The sequence below is a fragment of the Carassius carassius genome, chromosome 49, assembly GCF_963082965.1.
Source record: "Carassius carassius chromosome 49, fCarCar2.1, whole genome shotgun sequence".
Taxonomy (NCBI): Eukaryota; Metazoa; Chordata; class Actinopteri; order Cypriniformes; family Cyprinidae; genus Carassius; species Carassius carassius.
The window spans coordinates 14,845,517-14,867,673 of record NC_081803.1 but is presented as its reverse complement, the minus strand read 5'-3'; the positions used below and the strand labels follow the sequence as shown (position 1 = coordinate 14,867,673).

Sequence of the window (22,157 nt, the reverse complement as noted above, 5' to 3'; positions counted from 1 at the left end):
AGATGAAACATTCTTGTGATGTACTTAAAACGGATGGACCATTTCTAGAACTACACAGTGATTTCCAAGAAGGCATGTTCTATTATTCCAAAACTGAAAGCTTTGCATGGCATACATTTGGAATAACAATGAGATTCAATCTCCATATTGTCACTGCCCAGGAATAACAGGATTTTTATATTTAACAAAGCTTTTAAAAATGATTTTAAAACAAGTCTCCCATAACTGCACGTCTGCACTAAAGCTTGTATTACAATCAGCAAACGGCTTTACATTTCCTAGAGAATGAATTAATATGCTACTTGCATCATTGACAGCATACAGCCACAGCGCGAGAGACAGCGTGACTGTTTTTATGAGAGAGAGAAAAGTGTTCACACATTCTCGCACAAGCTAAATGTGTGTTGTCTGTTGAAGAGAAGCCATCAGATGGAGAAAAGTAGATAGGACAATGAATCATAGGGCAGCGGATGAGATGAATCCTGAATTCAATAAAATCATCACATCAAAACCACGTATCCAGTCATGTGATAGGATATTTTTCTGGTTGCTTGGTTTTTATGACTCGAACACTGTGCTGGAATAGCCTGCCCACAACTGAATCTCAGTAGTTTACAATCCTGCTTTGGTTCATTTTTAATTAGATGATTTCCAGCAGAAAATATGTATTTTACACCTGATACAACTGTACACTGAATAGACACAACTACTAGTATCTAACAGAAACTTGAGGCCTTAAAACCAAAGTTCGCAATGTTGTGATTCACCTCATAGCCACTCAGTTTGTTTCAAGGCTTATAACACTTTTAAGAAGAGTTTTTAAAAATCCCTATGGGAAAAATAAATGGGAATAATACTTTCAGAACCAAGGCCGCTGAAAAAGTGAATAGGCACTGTTGCACTCTATTGCTTCCCTTCACTTTAAAAATATTAGCCTACAGATTGAATTGCCTTAAAGCGACAGTCCAATCAAAATGGCAAATGATGACAGAATTTTCATTTTAGGTGGACTATCCCTAAAACAAACAACTGAAGAAAAAAAAGCAAATCCTATAAACTATATAAACAATAAATCATAGTAAATAAGGACAGCTAAACAACAAGAGAGGTTGTGCAGGTCAGGATTGAAAGGGAAAATGATAACAATAGACTGATCAAGAAAACAATTATTCAGTGCATTTTATCCAACTGGTGAGGGGAAAAGAAAAGCGGACAGTGAGCTCCCCTGCAATCCTGTGCATTGTGTGGGAAATTGAAGGAGAATCAAAAGAAAAGAAGAAAAGACAACAGAGGAGTGTGCTAGAGGGGCCAGGAGATATAGAGGAAGTCAGTGACATGAACAAAATGGTAGCCAAGGCAACTGTATTTTTTTTTTTGTCTTTCTTGGGCTGTATGGAAATGTAGTTGTTTTTCTTTGTTTTTGATTCTCGCTTTCTCTCTCTTTGCATGTAGACAGACATCATGGTCATATCCAGCCACCAAACTGACACTTCGTCAACTCTAAAAGCATGAGAGACTGGAAATAAACAGGAGAAAGGCAGTTTTCTTTACTCAACTGGTGGCATTACTAAATTCTGTGTTCCCAGGAGAATTATGTCAAAACAATCCATCTGATTTAAGCTATAGATCTGTTTATGAAATGTTTTGAATAGGTTTTGCTTTGTTGAAAGGCCAGACCAGACTTTATCCTGACCAAAGTGCAAAAACACCCATAGTCTCACTTTCTCTCCTCTCTCACTCTCTCTCTCTCTCGCTCTCTCTCTCTCTCACACACATGCACAAACATCAATAATTTATCTATTTGATCTTTTATTTATTAATGACCTTATTGCTTGTGCTTGGATTTTTCAGAGCAATAGAACGTTTTTTTTTTTTTTGGCCGATCACCTTAGGAATTTAATCTACTAACCTTCTTCGGAAGCTGTGTGTGTATCTGGACTGAACCTTTGGAATAAAGTGAAAGATTCAGTCAGACGTCAACTAAAAACAAGCCCAGACAGCTCGGTGGTGATGATATCGTCACCATTTCCATGTCTGTGTTTTTTTAGATGCACAAACCGACTGTCATGCCTGCCGATTACTCATTGATTAATATGGGTTTTTCAATGGCTGATGCCAGTGCAGACATCTAGAGAGCAATGTGGGTCATGGCTGATATATCTATATTATAATAAGTAAAAATGACAAGTTAGACTTGCACAAAACGGCTGCAATTAAATGGACATTTTATTATGTGTTTAATCAAAATTGACTGAAAATTCGGTCCTTTGAAAAACACTCCCATTCAAAGTTTGGGATCTGTAAGATAATGCCTTTTTTAATCTAATTATTTTCATGGTCACCAAGGATGCTTTTAGTTTTTCAAAAATACAGTAAAACAGTTTTACTTAATCAGCTTGCAGCTAAAGAAACATTTCATATTATTATCCTCAGTGTTGAAAACAGTTTACAGCATTTTAATATTTTTCTGGAAACCGTGACACTTTTTTTCAGGAGTAAATTCTATTTGAAAATGAAGTGTTTTGCATCAAAGTACCCTGTGCATCCTTGTTGAAAAAAATATTTATATATTTTAAAAAATATTATTTTCTTAAAAATATATATAATAATAATAAGTGTATGTTCTTTAAACTATGGCATACAAACCATGAAAATAACATATTCAGGTGTCGTTAAAAAAGTATACCTATATCATTTTCGGGCTCTCTTCAATTTGAACATACTGCTTCTCGTATACTAGGATATGTAGTAGACAATTACATAAAAAATCGCTCCAGTTTTGAAAAATCAACACTGTTCCATCAAATTAAAGAGCAGAACTAAACTTGTTGTATGAAATAAATAAATAAAAACACAGCACCATCTGAGATCACTCTCTCAGAAAGGAGAAACAGAAAGGATAGTCAACATTATTTATTAAATCTGACCTTCTTTGAATAAAGATATGCCATTGCTTTTTGCTCCCTAATGATGATGTATGGCCCGCAGTGAGTGTCCTCTGCCTTCCGTACTTCTGCGTCTAAAGACGTTATTCAAATGGCGTGGATCAATACTTCCCTTGGGGCTCTCTGGGGTTCTGCAGACCCAGGAGAAAACACGATCACTGCTAATTACTGGCCATGCTGTTTAGAAGCAAATGAACAGGTCTTTGACCTCTAAATTGCTATCCAAGTTGTTTGCTAGTATTTTACTCTTAAACGCACCTGTACTCCTCAGGCGACGCTACTATGGTGAATCCATACTGCCATCTGGTGGTATGAGGTGAAATTATATTTATGATACTTATTTTTGACCGTTTGCTACCGAACATGGTACCGACAGTGTTTGGTCCAGACCCAAAACGATTTCTCTGTGAACATAGATTGACCACAAACTAATTTACTTCCCAAACACAAAGACAGAGAAACAGTACTGCAATTAGTTTTTATTTTCCACATTTCCAAATGTTTAGAACTTGAATAACCCTGTTTACTGTTTAAAAACAGACATTTGCCTTCACTGAGCTCAAGTCGAGCCCAAATACACTGTTCCATTTAAACAGCACTGAAAAAGCTAGCTGATTTAACCAGCTTGTAATGGTAATTCAAGCAAAATACTGATATGAGGGAAAACAACAACAACAACAACAACAACAACATCTGAGCATTAAAGCAGATAAACCTGCCAATAATCCTCATTTATCTACAAAATATACAGCCTGAATTGTATCTACACACATTTACACACAAGCACACCTAACTGTAAAGCTTTGTGAATATAAGACATGCTTCTCAGAAGCAGTGAAATTAATTCATGTCCTAGACATTGTAGAGTGTGTAATAACAATGACAATAAAAATAATAATAATAATGCATACTTGAAACAATCATTGGCATTTTCTAAATTATTTACAATATTGTTTGATTTTGAATCTTAACTAATTCATTTTGCATGGTTAAGAGCACAAAATACTATTCCATTTATTATGATAATACATTATTGCTTACCTGGGACAATGAAATCAATGAATATTGTAATGACAAAACATTTCTTAAAACAGAATTTAGAAATAATATGTACTTAGAGATACTTCACATCAATACATCACCAGGGTACAACCCTAGTTTAAAAATACAGTCGCAGTTTTAAATAATAACGTACCTATATTTGGTTTGAGAATGCAGTACTTTAGCTTGAAGTACTTGATAAAATGAAACCAGACCTTCTGTTTTTAGATTAGCGTTGAGGTGGCTTGTCATTCACATCTGTTTGTTGTTAGCGAAGCTCTAAAGATGCTAGTTAAAGGTGTAAAGACTAGACAACAGGAAGCAGCGTTATGACTTTTTTACAGGCATGGCTTCATAGCTACAGTGGAGTCTGTCTCTGTCACTTTCTCTGTCCATCTTTTCTTATCTCTCGTTATATGCCCCAAAACACACAACAATAGCCATTTCAAAAGTTGCAGTTTTAAACAGCTGCATAAATGTATATAAAATAAACTAAATCATATGCCCTATAAGGGGTAAAAAACTCTTATATGAATCCCAATGATCCACGGTCTATTAAACCAACAGGATATGGCGGCTTGTTGTTGTTTAGGGGCTTGAAATCTATTTTCTTCTCTCTTGAATCCCTCCTTTTTCTTCGCCAAAGTTCGTTTTCTGTGACCATCTGCCCTGACGTTTAACAATATCCCAGTTCCCTCATGCCTGACTCCATGTAGCCATGTTCAGATTTTGGTCTCTGGGCCCTCGGGATCCAGAGACAGGAAGGAGTTGCGGATGCAGGCCGCCTCGCTAGCACAGAGATGGGCGAAAGCTTTGTTGTACCACTCTGGAGACTTTCCTCTGGAACAGCAAGCAAATATACAGCATTTAGTGAAGCATTGAGACTTATGTACTGCGTTCTTTACACATGCTTTGAGGACGCACATGACAAAAAGGGATTTCTAATCAACCAGAAGAATACCGTAATTATTTTTAAATAAAACATTAAACAATTTAAAGACAATTATTACCATGTCTGTTATACTAAAAAAAAACCCCACAATAATAACAAATATTATTTAAAATGATAAACGGTATATTCAGAAAGTATTCATGGCTCCTCGTTTTAACATTTAGTTATGTTGTAGCCTTTTAATAAAATGCTGTAATATATATATATATATATATATATATATATATATTATTATTTTTTTTAATAATGATTGCATGTCACATAATGACAAAGCAAAAACAGGCTTTGTAATAATTTAGCACATTTCTTAAAAAGAAAAATTTGAAATGTATATAATGCTCACAAAGGCTACATTTATTTGACCAAAAATTGAGTAAAGAACTATTATATTTTAATCTATTTAAAAATCTATTACTGTGATGCAAAGCTGAATTTTCAGCATCATTACTCCAGTCTTTAGTCACTTGAACCTTCAGAAATCATTCTAATATGCTGATTTGCTGCTCACAAAACATTTCTCATCAGCGTTGATAACAGTTGTGCTGCTTAATATTTTTTGGAAACTGATATTTTGATGAACAAAATTTAAAAGAACAGCACTTATTTTAAGCAATAATGTTTTTTTAACAATTATAATTATTAGTATCACTTTTGATCGATTTAATGCATTCTTGCTGAGTAAAACTATAATGGTAGCACTTTATTTTACAGTCCTGTTCCTCATGTACATACTATGTACTTATTATAGTAATTACAATAACTATGTAATAACTAGGTACTAACCCTGAACCTTCCCCCTTAACCTAACCCTACCCAGTGTAGTTACCTTGTATTACCAGAACATTCTTAGATAAATACATGGTAAGTACACTATAAGTAGATGTAAGTACATGTACTGTAAGATAAAGTGCAACCACTATAATTTCTAAAAAATGTAAAAAAAGACTCTTATTGATCCCAAACATCTGAACAGTAGTGTATACTTAAGAGTTGATTTCAGTGCACTTACTTCAGATCAGCTCTGCATATATGTGTGACTCTAGACTTCCCAGAGCCACACGGTTCAAGCATATACTGTGATTCTAGAATTATTCCTCTCACTCCGGCCAGCTGTGGGCTTTCCTCATGTTCAATCGACACAGACACCAGCACACACACTCCTTTTGGCATTTCTGTCCTCCACGTCCTAAACAGAAAAGAAAACACCACCAATATAAATCACAGCAAACAGACTGATCTGAGAGAGCATCTGCCATCCCCTACACAGACAAGAGATGTACTGTAAGTGTCAGTCAGTCAGTCAGCCAAGTGCAAATTTGATTAATTATCAAATAACATGCAATATTCCAGCTGAATGTTTTCCATCGATCATATTACTGTTTGTACCTCACAGCTGCGTATTTGTCAAGTGATGGTAAGCTGTAGTCTTACAGTGATATTTTGGGTATAACCCGGGTGGTCTAATTTGCTTAGCTGAAAGCGTTTTATCGTGAACTAACACAGAGAAGTATGCTCAGAGAGATTTGTGAGTGTCTTTCAGTAACATGCCCAGCTGTTCAACAGGGGTATGTGGGACCTTTTTACGACCTCGGTGTTCAGAGAATCACAAGAACTTAATGACGCACAAAAAGCACTTGTTACAGATGCAGCGCATGTTTTGTTACAGCCATAATGGTGTAATCAGTTGATTTAGATATTTGCTAATGGCCTCAAACATGCTACCCAGGACACATGGCTTGAACAGTAAACAATACACAGAATCAGATCATGTTGTTGTACTCGCCTAAGCACCACAAAGTCTCTGTTTGGGTGAGGGGCCATGGTGTTCAGCTCATATTGGTACACCTCTGTCTGCTTGTCCAGAGTTTCTAGAACCTTCCACTGTAGCAGGTTAGTGTCCCACAGGTGGCGCTCTCGCAGTATGCGATTAAGCACCACAGATGGAGGAGCCTCCACCTCTACAGACACACGCCAGCGTCTCAAAGGGGTCCCGTCTCCCACCTGTGAGAGACAGCAGACTTCCCTCAGACTTGTATTTATTTTATGGGCTTTTGGTCTTTTATTGGATAGGGCAGTCAGAGCAGACAGAAAATTTGGGGTGGGAAATGACACAAGCCAGATTGGAACTTAGGTTGTCAATAAACGGGACCATGCTCTACATTTTTAATATATTAATATTTGTCCAAACTCGTTTGCTTATACTTTCACGAGCAATTTACTAAATGTGAAATCAAGATGTTAAGGTGATTTAATAAATAAAGAAATAGAATAAATAATAATTATTTTTAATAAATATAAAAACAATTCTAAATAAATGAAATAAACGTTTCAACTCAATCTATATTTTATGGAACTAATAGTCGGTACTTTTATATTTAGTAAATATTTAAACCATATATTCCATATAACATGTATTTAATTAATTAATACATAAATTATTACCTTTTTGAATGATATCTCTGTATTGTCAACATTTGATCTGGTCACCCATCCCTTGGTCTTGTCTTTGGTCTCTTTCATCAGATTCTGTATCAAGCTCTCCAGATAAGAGCGACATGTGCCTTCCTCCTCTTCTTCGTCTTCCTCATCCTGTTGAGGCTGTTTTTTACAGAACTCGTCCAAAGAGAGCGCCAGCAGCTCAGCTTCCATGTATGAGTTCCTGGACTGAGAGACCATCTCCTGAGGAATCTGCACAAACCACATTAAAAAAAACACTTCGAGAGAAGTCTCCTCTTGTCCTCTAACACTGAATAATGATCCAACAGAATATTTACTCTACTATTCAAATGTTTGGGGTCAGTAAGATTTTTGGTTGTTTGTTTTTGAAAGTCTCTCATACTCACCAAGGCTGCATTTATTTGATGAAAAATAGAGTAAAACAGTAATATTGTGAAATATTATTACTATTTAAGCTCTTTTCTATTAAAATATATTTGAAAATGTTATTTGTTCCTATGACGGCAAAGCTGAATTTTCAGCATCATTACAATACATTACAATAAGTGATTACAATAATCAGCTGAACTTTTTGTAATTGTTCTGCACACAATCTTATAAAACAACCACAATTTCTCAGTGCACACACATCTCACGGCAAATATGTCAGAACATGCATCTTGTACCTCGAATAGGTGATTGCACTCAGCAATCATGTGCGCGAGCCCCTGAGTGGCCGCAAGGTTCTCATTCAGGTCCTTTTGGTCTGGCCATCCAGTGGCATACTTCCTCTGAATAGACCTGAATGTAACAGAAGACATCATATGCATGAACTTCCATGTGATCGATAATATTTTCACAATTTTTGTAGCTGCAAACGTATAAACGAACCTTATAAACCCATATGAAAACCATCTATCATGGTGCATTTTATACATTTATACGAAGATCCAAAACATCCGATAAGTTTCATGATGCCACCACTCCCTTCAGGCCAGTCTAAGTAAGTTTAACCTAAACTACCCTTCTTTCTTTTCTCCACACCTCCTCCCGTCTCTGGCCCTCAGGCCAAAGTGTCTGCTCAGTGTCGAGTAATGCTCCCTAATGAACACAATGGTGGGTGACTTGTCTGTATGTTGAGTTAATAAAACACTTCACACCTTCTCACGCCACCTCAAGGCCCTGGAGACTTAATGACAATGCATACATATCATCCTATAGCTCTTATACAATAAGTTTGGAATGCGCAAAAACGGAACTCCATTACCTAGGCGACAGGTTATCATTCTTCATGATGTTGAGGTGGAAGAGAGAAGGAGCGAGGCACACCGCCAGGTTCATTGGGGTCATCTGGTTCTCCTCAACAGAGGAAGTGACATCATTTAGGAAGCACAGCAGCGTCTGCAAGACCTCACGGTTTTCATCAGCCATTAACATGATAGCTGCCTGCACCGCCTGTAAGCGTTGCTCTTTAGGGACATCTGGGTAGACAATTGTATAGAGTGTTTTAGGGATTTGAAAGCACTGTAGGAAGTATTTGGGCAGGAAAGCTCATAAAAGACAGGAAATGCTCTTACACATGTATATGTGGAGGAAGGTCTCGCCCATTTTGCTCGTGAGGAGAGGTTCAGGCAAGTCTCTGAAGAACTGTTTGACCAGGTCTGCCACATCATATGCTGACTGATCCTCGTAGTTCACATTCTGTGGGGAGGATTCACACATTTGCCGCAGAGCCTGAATACGAGACTTTACACCAGATTTACGGAAAAGTCCCACCTGAAACATAATGAGAAAAGCAAATACGATTTGTATCTTTTTTCTCACTCAAATGTGAGTGGTGCCTGTGATTCTAGGGTGTGGGTGGTAGCCTGGTTGCTGCTAAGTGGTTGTTAGGATTGTTTTTGGGTGGCTGCTGAAGTTGTGGTTACATTCATAGTTGCTCAGTGAAATTTAGCTGGCGAAATCCATTCATCTCAATAGGAATCCTCATAACTGAGAGTTTTACAAGTTTCCCATGAAGATTTCACTTGTGTTCAATTTGGTTCAATTTGTTTATTTTTATTGTTATTTTTGATTTAAAAGTGACCTCTGAATATGTGGCGCATCATGCATCGGGACACTATCAACATTTTGCTAACATGACCAAAGCGTTACTGAACCAAGTCAAAACATGACACAAAGTTTCTATGATGTTCTGGTCTATGGCTTGAGTGCCTCTTTCTATTTAAGCTTATGGAATGTTTTCAGTCATTTTTTTCATCTGCCAGACTAAAATCGTGTGTGTGATCACTTAGAAAAGAAATAGCACTCCTCGACCTAACAAGCCACACAATTGGAGGTATCATTCATAACCGCAACACAAACATTTGTTCAAAAACATAAACCTAAACACGACCAATTATAATGTACCATTAGAACCAAATTAACTGAATACATTTGATTTTCTTTTTAATTACTAAGACATCAACATACAGGAAGAAAAACAAACACTATTAGGGTTTGTGTGCTTTATCTGTCTTTAGGAATGGAGCAGTGGCTGGGCATCCAGTTTTTTTACTTTGTTTGGAATAACTTTGACTCTGGCCTAACTTAGAATGAACTTTATAATCGGTCTTGCAAATGTGAATGAAACTGTGTACCTGGTCCAAACACTGGCTCCTTAAAAAGCGCAGGGCGAGCTGTAAGCTTATGGGCAGAGGGTGTCCATACCGCTGAACATGGACAATCAGAGGAACACCGAATACCATCTTATCCTTGTAGTCTGGTCCCTTCATTCTCTTCATAAATTTTGGCACTGACCTAAGAACATATAAAAACAGTACTGAGACGAGAAGATCAGTTTATGGCCATAAGTGTGTATATAATCTATCTGTGTGTAGGATCTGCTATAAGAATCTTGATTATATATAATGCAAGGAGGAGTGTAAATGGAAGAGTGCACAGAGTCTGGAGGCAGAACTGTGATGTAGATGACAGGATGAGATTGTTCCACAAGCTCTGGAGTTTTAACACAAAACTAACTTAACTGAGGAGACACTTTGATTGGTGTCATCCAATAAGAACTCACAAGAAATCCCCCGAACACATCCCACAGGGACTTTCCATGACTGATTCATCTTATTGCTTCAACGGGTATGTATATACCGTTCAAAATCTATGGTCAGAATTATTATTATTATTTTTATTTTTTTATTCAGCAAAGATGCATTTAATTGGTCAAATTTATAATTCTAGAAAAGATTTCTAATGCAGATAAATGCTATTCTATCAAACCTTCTATTCATCAAATAATCCTAAAAGGTCTACGTATTACAATATCTACAAATGTTTTCAACATTGATAAGAAGAAATGTTTCACGAGGACTTATCAACATATTCGATAACTCACCAAGTCCACCCATGCTTGTTGGACATGGAGTATTTCTCCATAATAGCAGTGAGACGCAATAAAGAAAACTTCTGCAGCAAGCTAAGCTGGCCCACTGATTGACTGGATATCTGTAGCGACATTCCTGACTGGCCGAGGAGGTTTGACATCCTGAAGCTGGGCCATCTAAGGCTAGAAATACAACAGCAACATGAACATTTAATGCTCTCTAAAGTATAAATAAAAATCCAAGTTAGCAGAAAGACATGTATATGTGAATTATTGGAAGAAAGTCTTATTTTAGTCTTAATATTAATAAGCGCCTCTCTGTATATCCATCCTGAAGTCTCACCGTGGTCGTGTCAGGGAAGCCCCTACCCCTGAGTCCCTCCTCTCTCTGGTGCTGGAGGTATCCGTCTCATTTAATGAAAGCCTGTCCTTGTTGCCGGCGTTCGATGTGGTCAACTCTTTAATTACAGAAGTCCCGTCAAAGTCCAGTGTGATCTGACTGGAAGACTGGCCGTCAATAATCTTCTGCTCCCGCCCCCTGCTGCCATCCCCCTCCCCTTCACTCTCCGGCAAGACATTTTTGGACCAGTGGTCCACGATCTGCTGCAGGCCATTTACATGCTGCAAAATATCATCCAAATGTGGGAATATATCCTCCTTCTCAAGGTCCGATAAGTCCCCCGTGCTCGCGTACAGGTGAGAGCCGGGTACGTTATCGTATACACTGATCCTGCTGCCTCGTAGGCAGCAGCGTGTCGCAGGCCGGAGTTCTCTCCAACCAAATTTCCTGCACTTGAATGGCTGCGGCTCTGAATTCAGAACCTTCCAGTTTCCGTGGTCCTTACTGGCTGGCGTCAGACTCTCGATTGACAGTGCTTTAGGGAAGGTACCAGGTTTGTGATCTTTTGGGATGTGCACCAATAGCTCATCATAGGAGCAGAAGTCATTTTTGTGGCTCCGTTCAACTGGTCTTCTCCTCTGGGGAGCGCCGGCAAGAACATCGATGTCTTCTAGGTAGATGCCTGCACGTTTACCAGGAGGATACAACTTTGAGACACTTCCCTTCATGTTCGGCGTGCTTTCAGCACTACCGCTGGTCTCAGATTGGCTGCTAGCCTCACTGCTGGCCAGTGAATTTTGGCATTTGTTAGCTGATGGCATGTTTTCAGCATTTAGAGGCCCGCCATTGAAAATCTGAACACATCGTAGAGTCTTTAGTGCCTCTGGCTCGCTTTGCAGAACTGGGCCGCTAATAACCAAAGAGCGCCGCTCTGAGCGACCCATGGATGGTCCCCACGTGCGACCCAGTGTTTCCATCCTCCTCAGGATGTCTTTGGCGCGTTTGCGTCCACGTCGTCTGCACTTGGCAGGAAGTGAACCGTAATGAGGCAGCTCTCTGGGCAAGTGCAGTAGGGTGAGCGAGGCAGAGTCAGGCATGGCAGCCAAAGAGTCTTCACTGTGCATGGAGCAGATCTCTGGCTCGCTGAGGTCTGTCAGAATGCTCTCACTGCTCACAGTGGTCCGCAGACCCTCAGCCGCCTCAGAGGGGCTCTGCTCCTCTGCTCTACCCAGGAGGTAATCGATGTCTTGCAGACGTGACCAGCGCCGACTGTTCCACTCAAACGTCCATCTATTACTGATGGCCAATAGGTACTCCTCATCAGAGTCCTCACTCTGCATGCATTAAAAAAGCACAGAATTACAATTAGTTTGACATGTTTTTTAAGCGTTTCACTGTTCCTAAACTAAAGATATAGAATATAATCCTTATTTAGTAGTTTAACTAAAACTGACTTACAATTCTACCTCAGTGGACAATAAAATGGGTGAATGCTCCCAAATATCACTAAGATTTGGGGATGAGTACTTTGTTTTCACTAGGGCCAGTATGCAGCCACCTAGCAACACTGTGGCAAACCATATATTTTTTTCAGTTAATATACAAATATGCATCCAATTTTTGTTCCTTATGATTGCATTAATAATTTTCCTTATGACTGCACTGAAAGTGTATACACTATATAAAGAAATATATTTTAAATGCACATTTATATACGATCAATCTTAAAAGAAATAACTTATCTTTCTTTATTATATTTAAATATAAATATATAAAAATGAAAATCAGCATTTTTTTGTGTGATTAAAGGCACAATATGTAATTTTCACTGCTGCAGTGCGCGTATTTAAAATAAACAAAGAGACAAAGACGTAGATTGATGACGCCGTGACTGAGTGTGCAATCATGGGAGTTGTCATCTTAAAATGCACCACATATTAAAGCATACTAAAGTCTTTGGCATTTCCATGTTTTCTAAAAAACAAAACAGGATATTGAGTGGTTATGAGAGGTCATTGGAAGGCGACACAATGACACTATGGACACGGCCCGTGTCACTAGTTAAAATGGCTTTTTTCTCTGGATTTAAACATTCTTCAAAACATTTGGGATAATGTCAGCAAAATAAATAACACTGTTCTAGTGTTGTTTGGATATTTTAATAAAAAAAATCTTATATTGTGCCTTTAACTTGATAATGGAAACCATGGGATAATAAGGCTTCTTTGTACAAACTTTAATGATATGTTTTGTAGTTAGTAAAGCCCAGACACATGTGCTCACACAGCACAGGAAAGAGCTGCGTCTGAACCTGTGTACCTTCACAACCCATTTCCTATTTAAAATATAACGGATCTCATACATTTAAATATAGTAAGTGTGATGATGTCAAAAGAGGCTCATGGTATTTAAAAATTTGTACGGGGAATTCTCAAATATCATCCAAACAAGGGGCCTCAAACATAATAGGTATCAAATCACGGTCTGGTTGTGTTAAAGACAGCAACACTCAAAGACCCACATGCCTGAGACATCAGTAGAGGCAGAAGTGTCAGAAATGACCTATTGAGTAAGATTCACAGCTTACAATCATAATTAGGCTGAAATACAACCCCTGAGTAAACAGTAAGAGAGTTTCAACTGAAGATTGAACTGACCCTTCTATGTGGAAAGCCAACATCAAATCCAGTGACTGACTTTTTATATAATATGCTTTGTTTTAATCGGTTCATAGGCCAAATAATCCTTTTTAAAAACCCAGACAGACAAAATTACTCTAAAGACAGATTTTTATTTCACAGGCACTATAAACCAGAGACATTACAGTAATAGTAAAAACATTATCATTGTATAGATTCTTCAATAGATCGGATATGACATTTTATTTTGCATTTAAATAGGTGAATCTCGTGAAGAAATGTGTTTTCATAATTTGAAAATGTATTTTGTATAAAGAAACCATTAGAATTTTTGCATTGTGACATCATTTTCATGACATTCTCTCCAAAATTCTCATTAATGTGGAAACAATTTTCAAAATACAATGTAATATGGTAATGACACCCTTTTTTTGTTTAAAATCTTCTTAACTTAAAAATCATCATATATACATTACCATTAAAAAGCAAAGACTTAAGACTTAAGTAATTTCTGATTTAATATAAAATAACTGATGTGCCAGGAAAGCCTTACTATGGACAAAGGCATCCGGCTATTGCTGTAGCTAAACTGAATAAAAAGCAGAAACGTTTTGACTGATAAACCCTTAAGACAATAAACACACGATTGCAACAATATATGGTTTATATGTATTTTTCCAAATCATCTCCATGTAATAATAGTGCAGTGCTAATTGACATATCATTTATTACAGTAGCCTTTAGAAACTATAAAATACATTTTCTGCTTTATTCTGTCATAAAAATGGCAAAAAAAGTGTTTGTAGTATAGAAATCAATCATAAAAGGAAAATATAGAAAAAAATATTATAGAATAAAAATTATTGTTTATTGTCCAGCAACAACAGAAAATTAAATAAATAACTACAAAAAAAATTGATTACATTGTTAATGTAAAAAATATTAAAACATTTTTTTCCTTTTTCTGTGTAAGTAATGTTTATTTAACTAAGAAAATGTGACTGATTTGATTAAAAAAAATTACTTACTTTGCCTCCTGATTTCAGAATATCATTGTACATATATATATATATATATATATATATATATATATATATATATATATATATATATATATATATATATATATATATATATGTAGACCGTTCCCATAAGAATCACCAAAAAAAAAAAAGAACTAATTAAAAAGCCACTTACCTTCTTCTTCGGGAGGCTCACGTCCAGTTTCATGGAGGCACACTTGTTCAGAGTGTTGAGTCGACTGGAAGAGAGAAGACACGGTCACTGATGCATCCGTCACTCTCATCTCCATCACAAAGAAACCATACAGCCACAGAGAGAGAGAGACAATCCACTGTAGATCCTACACTCGTCTAACCTCTGTATGCTTCTCTACGTGCAGGTATAGATTTCAAGAAACTCCCACTATCTGTGTGCCGACTGGCTGACGGAAAGAATGACGGGATGGCTTGGCAGTCGTAGGTTCTAATCTCTTTCAAGACATGGCCATGAATGAATGAGACTCTGACGGGACCGCAGAAGGAAAAACACAAGGATTAAGAGAGCGCGAGAGAGGGCAATCCCCCTTCTCGTCCACCTCCCCTTTGATCTAACCCTACAGTGCCCTTCAACGTTCTCATCTGACTGATCTTCACCCCTGAAGAGGTTTTCTCCACCCTGTTTTACACACACACATCTTCTTTACTCTACAACAGATTGAAGACCCCTCGCTTTATATCCTTACCAGACACAAATAAGCTATTATTTCACCTATAAAAACAGACCTGTTGTTTTTGGTGTGTTAAAATTATCCGTCATGACATCAGCATGGTTAATCAGCTGTCTGCCAACACAATTTTTCAATCAAGATTCCCTAACTAAACATCCTGGGCCCAGATGCCCACATAAATATGCATAAATCATGTCTGTGGTGTTATAATGAAACCCCATTATCATTCCAGAAGACACTGTCCTTAAGAGCAGTGTGTGTATTCTCTGACAGTAAAGCTGTCAGACCTCACTAACGCTGTCATTAGAGGCATTAGACAGGGAGACTACCCGCTGGAAACCCTCAACACCTCAAACCCCAGGCCTTGTTTTACACAAACACACACAACCATCTGTTAGTAGCCTACACTTTCAGCCCCAACACCCCTCAATGTCCCTCAGGCCTTTGAGAGGGACATCAGAGTGGACTCCACGGGGGCTGCATTAGGGATCAAAGTGACGGGAAGGGGACAGACTTTATGGAGGACATGGGTCAGACAGCTAGAGGTGGGGTCGCCACTGAGTTTTCTCGTACTTGTGCATGCAGGATGGGGGCAATAATAGTGTTTGGTCTGGTTGTGTACTGGTCTTAAAAAGAACTGCTGACGTTTCTGAAACACATTTGCTCATAAAAGAAAGGAAGAAACTTTTCTTTTTTCTTTTTTTTACTTTTTAACTTTTTTATGATTTTATAAATATAGATATATATACTTTAAATTAAATCACATAATTAATAAAACATTTTAATAAAATCATTTTATAGAAATAAAACAAAATAAGATAAATATTTGCTTATATAATGATTTTGGGTTTTTTATGTTTTTATGGATTTTATGAATATAGATAAATACTGCATAACAAACAAATAGTAGTATTAATGATAAAAAATAAATAAATTGAATGAATTGAAATAAATTAATAATAATAATAATAATACAAGAAATAAAATAATATAATAAACACATACAAATTGATACAAACAGCCTCTCTCTCATTTGCTCACGTTTTGTTCTGTTCTGTATAAATAAGTAAATTAAATAAATAAAATTTTCTCTCCACAGTGACAAAAGATTGACAGAGACGTGCCATTGTCAAAGCAGAGTTACTTTAGAGGCAGAGAGAGCTATTGCATCAGTGTCACATATAGGCACAACAGGACCAGCAAATTAAATACAAAAGTAAGTAGGAAAAAATGTATTTCATGTTGTCCTCAAAGTTTTCATATTGTTCAGCATTGTGCAATATAAATGGACAAAACAACATGGTCATCAGAGTACAAGTGATTGACAAAGCCTCTGATTTTCACAGCTGTCGTTTTAGGTAAAGACGGTGTATCAAGTTCCATCCTGTAGACTGCAAGACTCTAAATCGAAAGAATCTCAAGATATTGAGAGAGAATCTTTATCTAGATATTTGGAATCTTACCGGCAAAGAGGCTCCACAAGGTCTTTGTCGAGAAAGTCATGGTCCCTCTTGACAGCAGATATTTCAATGGGAAACTGGGAATCTGCAGGCAGAGACAGAAAGCAGATCACTTCTCTGTCCCGTTCAAAAGGTGTAATGTAACCAATATATTTAGAGTGAGTGATCACAAAAGTTCACTCATGGATCAAGTGCACGTTATTTAATGTTATTTTCATACAGAGACATATAAAGCAAATCAAAATCATAAATTAAAATGAAAAGTGATAAATTAGCAAATAAAACTCTTCGAGTTCGTCTGTCCAAACATCTGCAGAGGTTCTGCAGAGGCTCCCAAAGATCCACTACAGCTGTGGTGTAATTCTTATAAAGCGAACATAATCTCTGGCAGACGCTCCTTCACTGCTTACATTATACACAGCAGACTGGTTCTGAAACTGAACTCCCTCCATCTGACTCAAACAAATGCAAATAATTAGCAAAAAGGAGGAAAGACGGATAAAGATGTGCAATAAGGTGTTTTCCCATTGGAATCTGGGAGTTTTTTTATTTATGTCATAATGACTTCACAAGGCCAAACGGATGATTTTCTCATGAGAGCCAAGCTCTGAATTTACACTGAATTAAATTTAGAATTGTTGACATTTTATCGTTCATTGACGTAAAGTATAATAAGAAGGAGTCAGGGGAATAGAGAGAGAGAAGCAGAGAGAATAGTATCCTCTCGACCCCTGTGCTGGCCTGGGAGGAAGACTGAGGCAAAGGCCTGTATTTTCCCGGCAGTGATAATGAAGACTTTTTCCCATGACCTCTTACTTCCATTTGGATAGAAACTCTAGCCTGAAAATAGCTTGCTGCGGCCCTAAAATGACAAGAAAAGATGAGATTTGTGCTGACAAATGGTGCACACAGCTGTGTAATTGCATTTTTTATTCCATATGTCTATAACGGAAAAACAAAAATAATTCAGCTCGTGATCACTGTTTGGCTTCTGTCTGTTCAGCTGAGTTGGGATGGGATAGTTATGATCTCAAACTCAAAGCAAAAGTCAACTGTTCTCTTTCTCTCTCCTACTGCATTCCTGATTTTTTACCATCACTTAACCTCACAGCTGCATCCACACTGCAGACATTATTTAAGGCCACCAAATCAACGATCTATGTGTATGTTTATAGATATGAATCCGATTTCTTACCCTCATAAAGTTGGGCATACTGTGGGAATCCCGCCGCCCTCAGCCAGTCACATGCCTCTTTTGCCTCGATTTCTGAAAACAAACAATGACATGATTCTTCAACAGTTTATTTATAAATTTTGACCTAATCACACACGTTACATGTTAAATATTATAACTAGCTATTGGCCTCAATAAAGTAAAAACAGCAAATACATTCATTCTGATCATTACTATTATTATTAATAACGTGTATTGCAAAGTAATTCATGCATATAAGACATTATAGTTGAGACAAGTGAAGAAAATTAAGAATGGGATTTCTTATGAGTGTGGGGTTTTTAGATATATTTTTCTGTTTTGTCTGGATCCATTTACACTACATTTCATTGAGAAAGATCCACAAGAGATGAAATAAGAAAGTAAAAAAAAGGTTCTCTCAAAATAAGCCATCATAAAATCGGACGGGTCAGGAAATGACCTCACCACAATCCGACAATTATATCCTTTTCTTACAGGATTCTCCACATACTTGTGCTAAATTATATATTTGCTGAAATCTCCCTCTGAACTAGGGCTGGACGATTATGGCCTAAAATCAAAACCTCGATTAATTGAACATTTTGCCTCGATTACGATTATTGAACGATTATTTTGTTTTTGGTTTAGTTTTGTTTTTTGCCCTCATAGTTCACTGACAAGGTTTGTACTGTAAATATGATTGACTATCAGCAGTTATTTTATCTATGTTCGTAACATTTCTTACTAGGGTTGGGTATCGTTTGAATTTTATCGATTCCGATTCTTATCGATTCCTAGTTTCGATTCCAATAAGATAAAAAATCCAATATAAAAAAAATTAAGTCAAACATTTTTACAAAGCATTCTGTTGCAGCTGAATAACATGAGCAAAAATAAGCAGCCTACAAAACACTGCAAGAGGAATTTTGCCTGTGATTCAAAAAAATACCATAGCAAAAACAACTAGATTTATATACATTTCAAATATTAAAGTGTTAAAGACAAGTAATAAGATAGGTCAGTAATAAGAAAGGAACAAACAAATCAATTAGCAAGATCATAAATAAATACAACTAAACTAAATTTCAGGTACAGAAACTGTAATTAAAACTTTAAAAACACTGCATAGTTTTCTTTTTATAAATAAAATAAAGATTAATCAAGTAAAGTTATTAAATATATTCAGTCAAGATCAGTGAATGATTTTCTTTTGTTCTTTGATTAACATTAATGATAGACAGCGCGTTTATTAGGCTGTTGTCTCTTTAAGCAAAAATACTGTACATGTGTTTTCTTTGTCATCTGTTTATGTTTACGTAAGACAAAAACGGCTGCGTTTATGATGATATACTGATGTAGTTTTCTGTATCGTAGTTTCGACTCTGAACAACCTTTTCTACAGTTAAAATACACAGACAGAACAGTCCGAGAACGGACACAAACCGGGACCCGCAGCGCGACCGCCGACCGCTACTCTCTGTGCACGCTCTTGTGCTTCATGTGCACTGCACCTGCACGCATACATGCTATAATAAGTTTTGAGATTCTAAGCTACTTTAGTGATAAATCACAGGACAGCGCTGACAACTAGTTTCTGTGTTCCTCTGTGCGCGCGATCTTAATAGCTACTGTTTATATGAGTGTTCGTGCCACAATGCAGCTGCGCGAACATGGTAGCTCAATATAAGAATACACATCCGTTCATCTAATCGCTTGAATGTCCAAACCATAAAACAAATACAACTGACAAAGTTTAGTGAAGACGCAAGGCTCAACGCTCACACCGCTTTGCTTTTATGCCACTGACTGGAGAGCAGAGTCATGTGGCTACACACGTGCTAGTATGCTTTTAAGGGGGAATTGTTAACAGGATTAAAAAACCGAAATAACCGACATGGGAAAATTACGTCGGTTAGAGGTTATGAATTTCGGTTTTGATTATTTTTCGATTAATCGTCCAGCCCTACTCTGAACACAACACTGAACATATAATGCTTGATACATACAGGACTCTCAAACTAATGTGTATAGAAAAAAGTCTAACTCTGGTTCTTCTAACACTTACTGGTCGTCTCATCACTTCATCATGCAGAAGAAACATGTGTGTCCCTCAGATCTGAGCATCCCTTTTGTTCTCCAAGGTCTTTAAAAGTTTAAAATCTGGTTCAGTGAGCATATAGTCGAGTTGTGTCCAAAGCAGCCTCAGATAGCTGGCAGCTCCTCCTCTGCCCTGTCCCGTTCTTCTGTCCTCTCTCGCTCGCTCTTGTCTATAATATCCTCCCTCTGGCTGATGTGCTCATCCTCTCAGTCTCTCGGCCTGTCTTCATCCTATTCTCTCTCTGTTCCTTTTTTGAGCAAACCCCTTGACACCCTAACATCCACCCAGAATATTCTTGTGACTGCATTCCAACCCTTTAAAAAGCGCATAGGACACCTTAGCAATCATATAGAAACAACCTGGCAACCACCCACTATATTCTAGCATCATAGAGACAATGAGCAAACACTACTCACATTTTCTTAAAAATATATATTTATAGATGTAGTGAAGAGAAACAGGAAATTATTGAAATAGGGAGGAATGAAAGAACACAATAACTTACATGGAGCCACGGCTCTAAACTTCTATTAAATATTTTAAGCGGTCAATAAGAAACTCTAAGGCCAATTTCAGAAAGGAGGTTGAGTGAAAACTCTCAGTATGTTAACCCTGGAATGAGGGAAACTGGGTTTTCCGTTTCTGAAAGGGAGGTCACGTCAGACTTGAGAAAGCAGGGTAAGTCAATCCCGTTTCTGAAAGAGAGGTAATTTATACTCAGTTAGCATGGTAACTTACTCTGTGAGCTTAACCTGTAGTGTAGTACGATGCATTGTTGTTGAAGCGAACTAGCTAGTTACGACTGCTTTTCTTAATGAGTATTTTGGAAGCTAAAATTAAGTGCATTTTACTCAAAACAAGAAACAATCTTAATGCAAATGTAAACAAGATTATTTTTCTTACCCCACTGGCAGATAATTAGCAAAATAATAAAAATACACTTCGGGTCACCATGGTGCTGTTGCCATTGTGAATCATAATTTCGGAGCTCCATTGATCATGGCTTTTCATAGTCAGAGTTGACTGAACTTGAAAACCCATAGTTTTCAGCTGTTCAGCAATTCAGCTGTTCTGAACCCAAAAAAACTCAGGTTTTTCCATCTCAAGGTAAGTCAACTCAGAGTTCAGACTTCAACTCAGAGTTGGTTAAACCTCCTCATTGAAACAGGCCCCTGGAAAGCCCATAATTCTCTCTCTCTGTGTTCCTTCATACCGCTGAGATGATGAAAGACGTTGTCTATGTGTGCTATTGAGTAGAGCTGGCAGATAATACCAACATTAACTGACAGAAGCTGTTCCGCTAGCTTCCATTTCACACATGATTTTTTCAGAGAAAACAAAAACTAGGCACAAAATCTCTTTTGAAACATGTGGATGTGTTATCAAATACATTTGTGTTATCAAATATAATATGTTGATGCCTAAATCCCTTTCTGTTGTTTTTTATTCATTTTGTTTTCAATCTGACATTGTCAATTTGGCCCATTCCTGACAGCAGGACAGAAATTCCTCACACTTTGGACAGCAGCACAATCCCCAGTGATTAGCTCTCCCCTGAGGGGTATGAATTACTGATTTACAATAATACCACTGACAAACACCCAGTCCAAGTCTGAGAGACACAAATTCCCTTCACAGCACACTCATGTGTCATATAAATGTCAATTCCTCCGCTCCCCTGGAGTATGCATTATGGAAAACAAGACTGTTCTTGCTCTTTGAACAGGTAATACTATGTAAACATGTGCTAAATATCAAAATGCTTAGCTCATTACTGGACTGATTTCTGAATGAGCTGTTTTACTAATGACGTCACAAGCTTGAACACATTAACATATGAATGTCCACATAAAGTAACACAACAACTACTATTAAGTAACTTACAATATAGGTATAGAAAAATTGCATCTTGACCATTTAAAGCATCTCTAATGAAAGTTACACAT

At 37.2% G+C, this 22,157-nt stretch overlaps 1 protein-coding gene across 5 annotated transcripts in view; it reads right to left on the bottom strand.

The window, feature by feature from the left end:
• Positions 1-3,412: 3,412 nt before the first annotated feature.
• The window catches only part of LOC132132123 (stAR-related lipid transfer protein 13-like), a 56,712-nt gene continuing 37,967 nt past the window's right edge, over positions 3,413-22,157 (bottom strand). For 4 of the 5 annotated variants that reach the window (XM_059544400.1, XM_059544398.1, XM_059544397.1 and 1 more), the window contains exons 2-13: positions 18,114-18,185; positions 16,922-17,003; positions 14,927-14,990; positions 11,094-12,424; positions 10,763-10,933; positions 10,014-10,173; positions 8,952-9,150; positions 8,642-8,855; positions 8,061-8,175; positions 7,381-7,626; positions 5,948-6,939; positions 3,413-4,826 (exon numbers count right to left, since the gene is read on the bottom strand). In XM_059544400.1, the coding sequence (XP_059400383.1) occupies positions 6,628-6,939; positions 7,381-7,626; positions 8,061-8,175; positions 8,642-8,855; positions 8,952-9,150; positions 10,014-10,173; positions 10,763-10,933; positions 11,094-12,424; positions 14,927-14,990; positions 16,922-17,003; positions 18,114-18,185 (2,966 nt within the window). In that variant the 3' untranslated portion in view covers positions 3,413-4,826; positions 5,948-6,627. Of the gene's footprint in view, positions 4,827-5,947; positions 6,940-7,380; positions 7,627-8,060; positions 8,176-8,641; positions 8,856-8,951; positions 9,151-10,013; positions 10,174-10,762; positions 10,934-11,093; positions 12,425-14,926; positions 14,991-16,921; positions 17,004-18,113; positions 18,186-20,178; positions 20,673-22,157 lie in introns of those variants that run through there. The other variant, XM_059544402.1, reaches the window with a different exon arrangement.